This window comes from Moschus berezovskii, chromosome 28, assembly GCF_049115385.1.
Source record: "Moschus berezovskii isolate FMDL1 chromosome 28, NW_MosBer_1.0, whole genome shotgun sequence".
NCBI classification, from domain to species: Eukaryota; Metazoa; Chordata; class Mammalia; order Artiodactyla; family Moschidae; genus Moschus; species Moschus berezovskii.
The window spans coordinates 25,937,842-25,951,698 of record NC_142487.1 but is presented as its reverse complement, the minus strand read 5'-3'; the positions used below and the strand labels follow the sequence as shown (position 1 = coordinate 25,951,698).

Below are 13,857 nucleotides of genomic sequence, written 5' to 3'. Positions count from 1 at the left end.
CTGGTCATCTTTCCAGATCTGGTTCCAATCTTCCCCTTCCGTGACATCACTTCTGTCCATCATGACCCACAGCGTACTGTCCTGTGTGTAAGCGTGCCGTCATGGTGGGAATCTAAGAGGCTGGGAAGCCTGGTTTGTAGAACTTTCTGTTCAGCGGACAGGACAGCTCAGACGAGGAGACAGGCACAAGGCAAGCACTGGTGCGAGCCACAGGCAGTGGGTGACAGACTGCTTACAGCGCTTAGCATGCTGCATATTCAAAAATAATACCGCAAGCTTGTGAGATACAAAGAATATTCTCAAGTGTGAAAGTAACACCCTCAGTTTCCTCATCCTTAAACTGGAAGGGAACTGGTCTATATAATTCTTAAGGAAACTCACATTTCTAAGTTTATAAACATAAAACAAAAAACAACTCTTGCTGCGTACACCTGTCAAAGGAGAGTGCCAGACTACAGGATACAGGAGCACCTCTTCCTAACATAACTTCAACCGAGGGTGTAGGCAGGCCCTTAAGCCACTGTGTTTATATAAAACTATTTTCAGCACTTTGTCCTTTGCTACAGCATCTGGGTATCCTCATAACATATACGTGAACGTGTGGAATACTATATCAGGATTTAAAAAAAAAACAACAACAAAACATGGCTTCTACTATAAGAGACTGAAAGGGACAGTTGGTCACTCAGTCGTGTCCGACTCTTTGCGACCCCGTGGACTGTAGCCCACCAGGCTCCTCTGTCCACGGAATTCTCCAGACAAGAAGACTGGAGTGGGTTGCTATGTCCTTCTCCAGGGGATCTTCCTGACCCAGGGATTGAAGCCAGGTCCCCTGCATTGCAGGCAGATTCTCTACCATTTGAGACAAGAGGTTAACAAACTTAAATACTGAAATTACATTAACGTGTTTAAACTTATACTACAATTTAGCATCTCTTTTTTCAAGTGGAAAAGCATGATCACTAAGCACATACTGAACAGATACTAAGCTTAAGGTGCTTTTACTCTTGAGAAAGATACTATAAAGAACCCAGAACGAGGCTGTTAGTGTGCAGTGTTCAACCCAGCCCAACTCCTTAGGAAAGTTAAGAGTCCCACAATGGACCTTCTAGCCTGAAAACCTCTCTGCTTTGAAGACGCACTAGGTTCTTCGGCTGGAGCTTAGTACATGTGTTTCAGTTTTTCTGCTCCACCTTGACTTTTCTACTCAGCTCAGGTTTTAAACAATTGGACCACAGCAGCTTTTCTGTCCTCCTTGAAGAGTCAAATACCTAGTCAGGTATTAAAAAAAAAACAAAAACACCTCAACAAGTATGATAATGAAGCTTTAAAAAGTCACTCAAGGAACTGGATGAGTTGTGACATATGTGGGTCATTAAATATATTTAAAAAGTTTGTCAGTTCTGGATTATCCTGCAGAGAGTAAGAATGAAAAACTATACATGTATCAAACTATTTGAATCCTCACATACTTAATAATGACATCTCTACCCTTTCTGAACCTTCCAGAAGAAGGTAAGCAACAAAAGATCATGGATTAAAAGCAGGTTCCTCAGAGTTATTAGATGAGAGATGTGAATGCCACCCAACTTACCCTGATGTATAAAAATGAAGCCCCAAAAGAAGGCTATGTAAATTCTGAAAGGCAAATTTGCCTGGGGAAATGCTGGTCTTTTCCTCCCTGGAGGGACTTCACTTTCTGCTTATCATGTACAGGTCATAATACTCAGCACTAAAATAAACAAGTTGTTTCAAAGAACAGATAGTTGGGGCACACACCTAAAGGAACCCAAACCAAGCATTTGAACACTAAGTGTGCCCACAGGGGGCTTCCCTCATAGCTCAGTCAGTAAAGAATCTGCCTGCAATGCAGGAGACCCGAGTTCAATTCCTGGGTCTGGAAGATCCCCTGGAGAAGGAAATGCCAACCCACTCCAGTATTCTTGCCTGGGAAATCCCATGGAGAGAGGAGCCTGGAGGGCTACAGTCCCTGGGGTCATAACAGTCGGTCAAGGCTTAGCGACTGAACCACAAGTGTGGCCACAACAGTCAAACCAGAAAGCAGGGTCCCTTTCAACTCAATTGATGATACTTCCATGACCTTTTCCTTCCCATGAAGCAGGCTAGTCCAAAGTATCAGAACAGCCCTTGGTTCTAAAATGATCAGGGTATAAAAAGCAGGCTTCATGAAATCCAATCTACTTCACCCTCCAGCCTGAAGACTACACTTCCTGTTAAGACGTGGTGATGCCTGGAGACCCCTGAGGTGTCCATTCAGGACACAGCACAAAGCAGGCAGGGCACTGACCATTTCACTCAGGCCCACCCATGCAGCCCACTATTTCACTGCTATGCCCTCTTGCCCAGGGAATCTATAGCGAAATAAATAAATAAAAACAAGAGATTTTAAAAAGGAAAGTCCATTGGAAACATCATGCATTTGCGATGCATACTGTGTCAAGATTATTTCTAAAAATTTTTCCATCATCTCCATCTGCCCAGAAAAAATCACCAAGCTCCTAAACGACACATTTTAGCGCATATTTTTAACACTCTGTCCTCTCAGGTCTTTTTCACCTTAAACTGGAGCTGGCAGTACATCGTGGGTAGACTGGTGTCCTCTCTTGTGGAGGACAAGGAATATTATGCTGCCTGGTACGAATCAAGGGAACTAGATGATAGTAGACAGGTTACCAAACCTCTCAATAATCACCAGTCAATGGTGGAGTGGGCTTCCTGAGCTTCTTTTGGCATTCAGAATCGAAACTTAGATATTCTGGTATTCGAGCATTCAAGCAACAGTTTCAACACCTTCCATGAATTCCTGCTTTTTCCTCATTTTTTGCAAATGTCTTAGAGTTAAAAAAGAGTTAAAAAGGTAAATGTATTTAGGGCATTGACCCATCTCAGCAGTAATGCAGTTGATTAATTTTATTTTAAAAATCTGCTTGATCAAATTGCACAGACTCCTATTCAGAATTTTTACCATCTGAGCTATAGGGAAGTGACTATTTAGATTAGCCTCAATTAATTTTAAAGTATCAACTATACAGAGACACCCAACATTGATTATATTTAAGGTAATTCTTACACGGAGTAAATGTCTTCTGGTATTGCGAACTTTTGTGTAGAGATAACAATTTTCTTATTGGCATGTATTATAAAATTGTAGGTTTAGGTCAATGCTGAAGAACTCTGTCTCCAAGCTTAGCCAAGAGAAGCAGCTGCAGCATTTATGAAAACCTTCTAAAAGGCAGTATCCAATAAGGCCTATATGCAAATACTGCCCTCATTTGTAAACCACACAACGTGGAAATTTTGTACAGATAACGTTAGATTCCTGCTCAAAAGTCACAGCCAAAAAGAAAGAAAGACAAACAGCTGGAAACATGGCGTGTTTAAAAAAAAAAAAAAATATATATATATATACACACACACAGCCAAAATGACATGGCAAACCAACAACATGTCTGAAATGCCAACAGATATAACTACGTTTGTTTCAAAATTCAATCGCGCAAACACAATTAAAAGTCCTTTTGTCCGAGGCAGAGCTGACAAGGAACTGCAGTCTCTTCAAGGCCTGGGTCACCGCAGGGCACTGTTAAGGCCTTGTGATGCTGATTATCCGAGGGGCAAACACTGGGGAAGGCTGAGATAATGGTACACAGAAGATCAAAGCCAGGTACCAAAGCAAAGGATTCCAGGTATTCCTTACATTTCTGTGGCCCTGTGTCTAACGCCCTGTGATCACAGCAACCAAATTACCTCCCTCGGGGAACAATGTGTACCTTACTGAGACATGGGTAATAAAGGAAAGGACCAACACAACACCTCACTGAAACCTCACCATAAACCCGTGATTTGTGTGTTTTTAGCCTCCTTTTTCACTGACAAGGGAGACTGCGCAGAGAGGGAGTCTCACTTCCTGGGACATGTCAGGAATCCGCAGAGCCCAGTCCACGAGGCCAGTGCCCCAAGGCACCCATCGAAGCTGCCATCTCCAAAATCTTCAGCATTAAAACGTCACAACACAGAAAGCACTGGGCTGCTACACAGGTTTTTATGTGCAAAGACATAATCATATTTTTGAAATTCCCCTTCTACACAGATATAAACAATGATAGAATGTGATACTGTCATTAGATGTGTGTCGTTACCACACCTGATGGCAGGATCACATGCCTTCACCGCAAACAGTAAAACAACACTATTTACTACACGATGGTCGGGAAGGCTGAGCGAGACAGTCGGACGGCTATATTACGTGAAATAAAGGCCGGCACTCATCAAATTGTGACGTCTACAGAGATGCGAGTCATCACCCACAAGCCCTGTGTGTTTCTGCGTGTACACACCTACGACATTATCACCTACACTTTTCACCAATCCCTCTAAGGTGAAATTCCAAGTTACATAATATTGGAACACGCTTGTATACAAACCATGCTGAGAGAGACAGCTGAGAAGAAAAGTTCGCAGAATCCGATCAGAGACCAAGTCAATGAAAGGACTACTAGCTTTTTTTAAATCCACTACTTTGTGGGAGTGGTGCTTTTAAATAAAGAATCTGCCTGCAATGCAGGAGACCCAGGTTTGATCTCTGGGTGGGGAAGATGCCCTGGAGAAGGGAATGGCAACCCACTCCAGGATTCTTGCCTGGAGAATTCCATGGACGGAGGAGCCTGGTGGGCTACAGTCCATGGGGTTGCAAAGAGTCAGACACGACTGAAGGACTGACGCTTGAACATATTTTCCTAGAATTAATTTTTTAAGCTAAAAAGGAGACACCAACTAATACTAATGTCAAAAATTTCCTGGAGCATCAAATCACCCTGTCTAAAAGAGATCCAAACTAAACTTCTCCACAAACATAAACAGCTTGGGTATTCCTCTGCCGTTCAGTAAAAGGCACTGGGCATCACAGAAGATAACCATGCCGCTTCTGCGATGTGTGTATCCATGGGAAGGGCACGGGGAAATTCAGAGAACCTAGAAGAAGTAGAGAAAGACCACGCTTCCCCTGAAGCGAAGCGGCCTATGTCGTGGGTGTCAGAAGTGTTCTGCCCCGCCCCCCACACCCTGGCCCTTTGATCTCTGTTTACGTGATGAATTCTGTGTCAGCAAGAAACAGAGAGTCCCAGAAACTTTCCAAGGACCCAGTGTAATGCTATATACACGGTGGACCTTAAACACTTAATGACATTGTTAATGGTATTAGAAAACTGGCTCCTGAAACTTGCAGGATGCAGAGCCGAGCAGTTGCTATGCACAAAAGCATCGTGCAAGGGCACGGAAACCCCTGGTAAACAGGATCCCGCTTCCTCAGAGTCACTATTGTGCAGCTAGGAAGCTTAACCCAACCAAGGAACCCAAAACACTAACCTAAGAAAATAACTAAATTAATTATTCACTAAATAACCATTAAAATGCTACAAAGTAAACCTGTAAGGTATAAGCATTTTGAAATATTGTGCAACATTGTAACTGATAACTCTAAAAAAATCAATTCTGTCTTACTTCACAGACTGGGTAGAAAAAAAAAATCAAGGATCATAAGAGGTCCCTGGAATCTGATTAGCATTTTATTTTTTACAATCATGTTTCATTTTAAATTTATTGGTGACAGTCATGACAGGATGTCTGGGAGGCACAGAGCAAAGTTCTCAACAAAACAGCCTTGTAATAAGGTCTAAGGCATGGATCGTGACATCTGAGCACATTCACAAAAGGAATCTTGAAAGGTTTTCCCCATCAAGAAAGATTCTTGACATCATTCAAAAGACCTGACTGTAATTGATTTTTCATGTAAACTAATAATGAAATGCCCTTCTGTCCAAAGCAGCAGATATTTGAAACGTCAAAAGAGCTTGGTGGCGGCCAGACTGTAGACGCCCAAGTGAATGTTTTCCCTCAAGATAAATAAGGCCGTGGCAGCTGCTGCCTACACTTAACACCCCTGCCCATTTGAAACACGTACAAAGTGTTGAATGGAGCCGACAGTTTTGTTATGAGACAAGTTTTGTTTTTACTTCTCTAAGAAGCAAGTTTTCGCTTAAAAGAAAAAGCCAGCTTCCTACCAACCCTTCACAAATCTATAGAAGTGTACAAAAATACAATTTCAAAAATAAAAACCACTATGCCTAGATGGAACTTACTTTCCACAAAAAGCTCTTTATTCTAGAACTTACATTTCCAAATGTGAAGAAATTCTATTTTCCACTCTAACAGCCCTTGAAAGTTAGAATGGTCCTTGCATGTAAATTACACACAGTGCTTGGTATGTTCCACTTGTTTTTTTAATCCCGGGAGAAACATCAAGCCAAATGAAACTGTAATTATAAAAATCCATTTGTCCTCAACACCTAACTGCAAAATGATTTAAAAGTATGATAAATTGTCAAAACTTAGGATAAGCATGTTGTCAACATTCATGTGGTAGGTGGTCCAAATTCAGCACGAAAATATGCTGCCCAAAGAAATCTACACCTGTTGTGATGGTCCTTTCTTGGGCTGAAGGTTAGACGCTATTATCAGAATTTTGTTGAAATCTGTACCACTGTATAAAAACGGTATTGGTTCAGACCAAAAATAAAGCATTTCCTAATGAAAGGGCTAGAGATAGTAAAGAAAAGGGTGTATAAAAGGGAAAAGAAGAAGAAATGGTTACATTAACAGTTATAAAGTTATATGAACAAGAAAAATATATTGACACTTAGCACCTGATTATATGCCTTCAAAATGGTGGAAGACAACGATGGATCAGTGATAAAACTTACTCATTCGGCCAAAAGTATTTCTCGACACAAAACAATAAAAGATGATATGGTTCCACAGCCAAACTCAGTCATCCACTTTGAAAAGTCACAATTCACAAATGAAATCAAACACAGAGTCTCCTAGTCATTTCACTGCTGTATCCTGAAATCCAGCAGTCAGAGGAAATTCAAGGAAAACAACCCCAATTCAGAATACAAGGAGCTTGTCCTTTGAAAAAAAATAAAACATGTGGCTAGTGATTAGTAGTAAAAGAAAGCTAACTGATGAAACTTTGCATCCCATGACAAACTAGGAAAGCTGCAGAGTCATCATTTGCCTGGTGGAGTTAGCAGCTGTCTGTCTGTACTCCATTTCACTGAAAGGGGGACAGCAAGAACACAGGAGCAATGAAGGCCAAAATCTACTGCTGGGCTTCTGTTTCCACAGCTGGAGGCTGGGCACTTAACTATTCTATATACAGCAGCCCAGCTTAGACACTCAAGTGGGCAGTGTTAAATTGCAGGGGCGTGCAATCTGACCATTAACAAGTCCCCAATCAGTTTCGCCTTGCCTTGGCCCCACAGGCCAAAAACATATTTCCTCCCGGCCCACAACTGTGGCTACCTTTGTTCACTATTACTTAATGGGACCAAAAAAAAAAAAAAACAACAACCCACAAAGACAATACATTATACAACCAGGGCCGGCCCTGTACAGCTAAAATGCCATGAGGAAGAATGGGTCCAAGTTGACATATGCTTAATTATGAAGAAACCAGACAAGTTTAACCTGATATTCTCTCACCCGGATTAGAACGGATTATTTTTTAAACGCCAGTGTTGTCACAGCCTGTATCTGCAAGCAGATTTTTAACGCATTTCCAATGTCAACACGCTGGGGCACTGCACTTTAACTTAAAAAGTAATGACATCTTAAAAATTCTTTTATTGAGAAGGGAGGGAAACGGGGAAAGGGTTGTCCAGATTTTTCAAAACAGAGTTATGTGACTAAGGCTACGATATTTTCTAAGATAGGCTAACTAGTTTCATGGACTTCTACCAAAGGCGGGACCACAAATCGTGGACCCAGAACCCGGCCAAACACACTAAATTACTCTGGCCCGAAGCAGGGAAAGTCCCAGAAGGGAGGAGGATGTTGTTTATTTTAATTCCGCTACAAAATACGCCTGCTGGGCTAGAATCGGCCCTTTTCTACTGCGGACACACGGCATCGCAGGCTCACTTACCGGGGCGCCGGTTCCCGTGGCAGCCGGGCCGGACGCGGTGGCGTCCTCCTCGGGACTCTGGGGGGCTTCCTCAGGCCCCCGAGTCACGAGAATTCTGAAGTGCTGCTGCCCCGCGTTTTGATCCTGCCTGATCTTAAACGTGCATCCCTGGCCCTGTGGCGTCCTCTCGGCTGCCGCGTCGGTCCTGTGGGCGTCGGGAGCCACCCTGCGGCCCCGCGGCGGCGCCTCCGGGTCCGGGTGGCCGCGCTCCTCCGTGGGACTCCCGCGCTCGGCCCGGGGCTGCGTGGGGTACGAGCTGCTCCTCTCCAGCCGGATTCGGGGATACCTCACCAACCTGTCCCCTTTGGTGCCGGTGAAGCCGAAGTTGAAGTCGCCGCCCGGCGCGGGCCCGCCGCCACCGGCTGGCGGTTGCTGCAGCTGGAAGACAAAGCAGCGCTTCCCGGAGCTTCCAGAAGCGTCTGGAACGTGCTGCAGGGACCAGCGCCTGGGCTCGGGCGCCGGCGCCGCGGGGCCAGCCTGGCCCTCGGTCCCCGAGGGCGTCAGCCTCACCGGGCGCACGTCGGCGCTGGACGCGCGGTGCTGGACGCGCACGGTCGGCGGCTCGGCCTCCTCGCGGCCGTCGGGGCCCGGCGCTCGGCGGCGCCCGCACGTGCCGTTGAGCTGCGGGCCCAGAGCCCCGGGCCCCCTGGGAGGGGAGCCGTCGCCGCCGCTGTCGTCGAGGCTCTTGGCCTCGGGAGGCTCCCCCGGAGGCTCCGTGCCCGCGTCGCCGTCGTCGGGGGCGCCATCGGCCGCCTTGCGCTGCAGCGAGATCTGCACGGACGAGCTCCGCGTGGGCCGCGCGTCCACGGGGCCCAACAACTGCGGGATGAACATGGACGTGCTGCGCTTGAGCGCGCCCATGCCTCCCCGCAGGCTCGTGTCCTGCGCTCCGCTCGGGGCCAGTGCGACCGCGCCGCTCCGCCGCGGGAGCGTGTGGAATGCCATGAAAAAGTCGTCTTCTCCCTCCTGGTCTAGGATCTCCGACTCGGGGGCTGTGTTGCTGCGGCAGGAGCCAAAATGAAACCGAAGCCGATGGGCCATGGTGCCCAGAGGGCCAGGGAGAGACAGGGCGAGCGGCAACAACAGGCCCGGCGCTGCCAGCAGTCAAACCCCAAAGACACGAACTCCAAGGAAAAGCGTTCCATCTGCCAAAGCGTGAGCACTGCGGCACCAAGGGCGGCAGATAGCAGAAATAACCCAAGTGGCAAGCGGCATTCCAGGCATGATTGGATAAGAGCAGAAAGCTCTCATCCGCACTGTGACAGAGGGTAGGGTGGCCGGAACCACATGACCGCGGGCTCCCTCTCCAATGCCAGCTTCTGGACTTAGTGGAGTTTTCTTCCCCCTCTCGCTCTCATTTTTTTTTTTTTTTTAAACAGCAAGAGCCTGAAACAGCACCTTCCCAGCTGCTGCTTTTCCATCAGACAGGAGTGGCCCCAGCAGGGAGCTCTCACAGCTGACTAAGGCAGCAAACACAGTCCGAGCCATGCGGCTATAAATCTCAGCGCAGCGCGCTCACCGGACAGTTCTTTCCAAACCGAGCTGGGCACCCGGGCGCTGTCTCACGGATGCGAGAGAACTGGCACCCAAGGCAAAAGCACACAGAGGTGCCCCCCTTCCCAGCGAATCCGACGGTGACAAGGGAAACTGCCGGGGCTGCAGGAAAACCCTTTCAGGAGCAATCGGATGTTATGTGCCCCTCTTACATATGATATCACCACACTACCACGATGGAATGCAAACTAATAAAACGTACTATAAATACGATTACACATCCCACAGAATGCGTGTCCCTTTAACACTAAATAATTAGACCATGATCTACAAGTAACAAAATGGCTGAGTGGAGGGAGCCGGATGAACAGCTTACTGCCAGTTGGGGTCTGCCTCTGGCTACCACAACCTGTTTTTTATTTGAAAGACGGGGAGGGCGGGGGACACAATCTCACACATAATATGATTCTCAGATAAGGCAGTGCCACAGGAAAGGAACCCAGCTGGAGAAAACATTCCGCCCCCCGTGTGCCAGAGAGGAGAAAAAACAACATCCCCCCCACTCAACAACAACAAAACAAAAAGGGAAAGATAGTTGAAGAAGCCTGTTGCCTGTGGCTTTTGTAATAAATTAACTAAAATACCATGCAGAAAAAAAGGCTGCCTACAGCTCACTGTTTTCCAGTAAGAAGTCAGCAGTTATCACCCCAGTTGGGTTATAAACAGGGACTCTTGTTACTTTTGAAGGGCCAGAAAGGACCTAAGTAATAAAAGTGAAAGTCCATGTTCAAAAATCTGTCATCGGACTTGTAGCTAATTTGGATATATTCTGCGTGTTTTAACATACTCTTCTCCGTGAGTCAGAAACATCAGTTATTTTAAAAAAGAGGTTTATTTAGGAGGGAATAAAAAAAAAATGATGGAGGGCAAAGGGGGAATACCAAGCTGCAAAGAGTGACAAAAAGTTTATTTTAAAATCCACAAAGCATGAGTCTGTCAACAGCTCTGGAGTCCAGGGTGTGGAGGATTAACCCTGTGTTTACATGCATTCAAACCTGTTTTCTAAAGGCATGGGCTTTAAATGCCAAAAATGATCTCTATGAGAGAAATGGAAGCCAGTTTGTTTAACGCAAAAACTGCCAAGCACCACTATAGTCACGTACTGTCTTAGCTGGATTAATAGCCAACAAAGAAAAAAACCACCAGCAGCAGCATTCACTGCACAGTCACAGCACTGCTGATGGCCTGGGGCAAAGCTTGGTACATAAAACACAATTTTTCAGATAAAGTTTGCATTCACGTGGGATTTCTGAGAGCTTGGCATTCATTCAAAGCCCTTTTGGGCTTCAAACTCTAGTTTAGGGCTCATGCCAAGGCCATCTCCACAGTCATTCTTTCAGATAATGGAAAGGGAAAACAAAAAATTTTACAGTGTATTTCTTTTAATTGAAGAAAAATAATGAGTTAAAACCCATCTGACAGGAGGCAATTTTTCCACAATGTTGACCCCTTCTTCACCTTCAAGTGTTATTATAGTCAGTAAACGAGAAAGGAAGAATCAGTTCGTGGCTGCATGTACGTCTCCAGGGACTTGCTGTTCCTCACTGAATGTTTGCCGAATCCAGTGTTTGCTGGATAAGGGATGGCATGCCAAGAACTGTACTCTCAAGCAGAATTTCTCATTGGATTTAACAAGAAAATAACTTCATACACAGAGCAAAAGTGATTTAGCCATTCAGTACTACTAAGTATCACCTAAGGTGTAAAATGTCAAGTTCGATGCAAAGCCACTGACAATCTACATATTTTAATAGAAAAAGCTATCAGGATGGTGGGCCAACATCTGTTGATTTTCTAATTTGGAGAGTAATACCAGGCACGGGAGATCAAATATACTCTCAAGTTCCATTCTAAGGGTTAAGGCTTGGCTGTTCTCCACCAGTGGCTTCCCTGATGGCTCAGCGGTAGAGACTCTGCCTGCCAATGCAGAAGATGTGGGTTTGATTCCTGGGTTGAGAAGATCCCCTGGGGAAGGAAATGGCAACCCACTCCAGTATTTGTGCCTGAGAAATCCCATGGACAGAAGAGCCTAGTGGGCTATAGTTCATGGGGTTGCAAAAAAGATGGATATGACGTAGCGACTAAACAACAACAAATTCACCACCACTGGCCTGAGACTTGAGAGACTAGCAGTTCCATAATTCCATAAGGGCTCTAGACCTCAGTTCTCTCATTTGCAAGGACAGGACATTAAATGAGATGTTATAAGTCTCCTTCAGATCAAATATTCTATTCAATTCAAGCTATTCAAGTAGTTCCAGCTGAATTCTGCAGGAAGAAGGGTTCATAAGGACATTTATTTTAAGCAAATAATACATGGTTGAACCTCCGTATCTATGTGTTCTACATTCATGGATTCAACCATGAATCAAAAATATTGGGGAAGGGGGGTAATTCCAGCAAGTTCCAAAAAGTAAAACTTGAATTTGCCTCATACAGGCAACTATTTACATAGCATTTACACTGTATTTGGGGGCCATAAGTAATCTAGAGATAAATTTCAAGCATCGCGGAGAATGTGTTAGCTTATATGCAAATATTACACCATTTTGTATTAGAGACTTCAGGGTCTTTGGATTTTGGTATTTGCAGGAGTTGTGGTGCCAGGCCCCCCATGGAGACGGAGGGATGACTGGACATTGAGTTTCAGGACACTGAGTTCAGGAACTCAAAAGCAGATTTGAGTAAAACGATTACACTCACTTATAAGGTTCACCAAAAAGTTTGTTCAGGTTTTTCCATAACATCTTACAGGAAAACCTGAACAAACTTTATGGTCAACTCAATACCACTTCTGAGAGTACATTAAAAGTTTGCACGTACCATGATAATATTCATTTTCATAGTTGCAAACCTTGCCTTATGCCTACTTGGTGTATACATTCTAGGGAGTTAATTTTGGCAAAGTGCATTAAGCCAGATTTGCGTCTGAAATTCCATTTCTAAAATGAAATCTAAGTTGTGTCAGTTACATGCATGCGCACACACATGCGTGTACACAAAATATACAGCTATCTACTATCAATCTATATAAAACGTTATCGGCAGCAAATTTATGCCTCAGGCCTATCTCTGGTTCTTTGAAGGTACTTTCTATGAATTTCCCTTGAGAAAGTGCCACTTATAAACTACTTCTTAATGTTATCTGCTAAATACATTCCCTTTTTGTTGTGTACTATTAATTAGATTTTTGTTTTCCCAAAGAGATTCGATACTGAATGTGCCAAAATCACATAGTCTGGCTTATACATAAAAACCCTGGGAGAGTCACTGACATGAGTAACGGCCTTGATCATTACGAGTTAAGCTAGTAATGGGACAAACACAGTCTTTCTGAGGGACATGGATACTGACAGAAGGACAAAATAAATACAGATTTCTAAAATGTGGTGCTCTAAAAAATTCAGTTTTTTGTTTTTTTTTTTAAATGAAGCCAAAATTAAAAATTAGGACCCACTTACCAGTCTGTTTTCATCAAATACTTCAAACAAGAGTCTGTGATTAGATGGGTTTACCTATAAGGGACAGAAATAACATTTTAAATGGGCATAAATAATTCCAAGGAATGAAATAAGGGACTGAAAGAATAAAATACTTTATAAAGCACTCAAATCAATTGTATAATGTAAACAACCTGCTCTTCCATCTACTAAGTTTTCTATTATTTACTTCTGTATTATTCTATGCCTAATATTAGGACATATCAGAAGAAAATGCTTTTAAGCACTGCTTTTCTAACATAAGATACTTCTAAAATGGTTTTTAACAGTTCCTAAATCTCCCCTATAAAGGTACCCTCATGCCTGTACACTAAGGCTACACCCTCATAAAGGTCTACGCCTGAAAAAATTTCTTAGGCAACGATCAAAAACCATGAAGAAAATAGCAAAAAGCAGCTATTTGCCACTGAGTGCATGCTTTTCAGGCACTATCTCCTTATTAAATATCAAAGCATATGTCCCACTTATTCTCAAAGCACCCCTATGACATATACAACTGTTGCTCCAATTTTACAAACGAGGAGTTGAGACCAGGAGGGTAAAGTAACTTGCCCAAGAGCCCACAGCTAGTATTCAGGGCAATCAGGAGCTCCACCAGGCCCGGCCCAAGCATCTGCAGAGCCCGCGTGTGGAGCCATTAGAGAAGAGAGAAATAAAAGATGGCCCCTCTTCCAGCTGTGGTGGGGTCAACGTCAGAGCCCCTGGGCTTTCGGTGTCTTTCTGCTTCTTTCTGTCTCTTTCCCCAAACCTCACTGAAAT

The 13,857-nt window shown here is 44.4% G+C and overlaps 1 protein-coding gene across 15 annotated transcripts in view; it reads right to left on the bottom strand.

Annotated features, from left to right (window-relative positions):
- Positions 1-13,857, bottom strand: part of NEDD4L (NEDD4 like E3 ubiquitin protein ligase) — a 368,536-nt gene that overhangs the window by 132,199 nt on the left and 222,480 nt on the right. For 5 of the 15 annotated variants that reach the window (XM_088833450.1, XM_088833453.1, XM_088833454.1 and 2 more), the window contains one exon: positions 13,060-13,113. In XM_088833450.1, the coding sequence (XP_088689576.1) occupies positions 13,060-13,113 (54 nt within the window). Of the gene's footprint in view, positions 1-8,005; positions 13,012-13,059; positions 13,114-13,857 lie in introns of those variants that run through there. The other 10 variants (XM_088833448.1, XM_088833449.1, XM_088833443.1 and 7 more) reach the window with 6 other exon arrangements.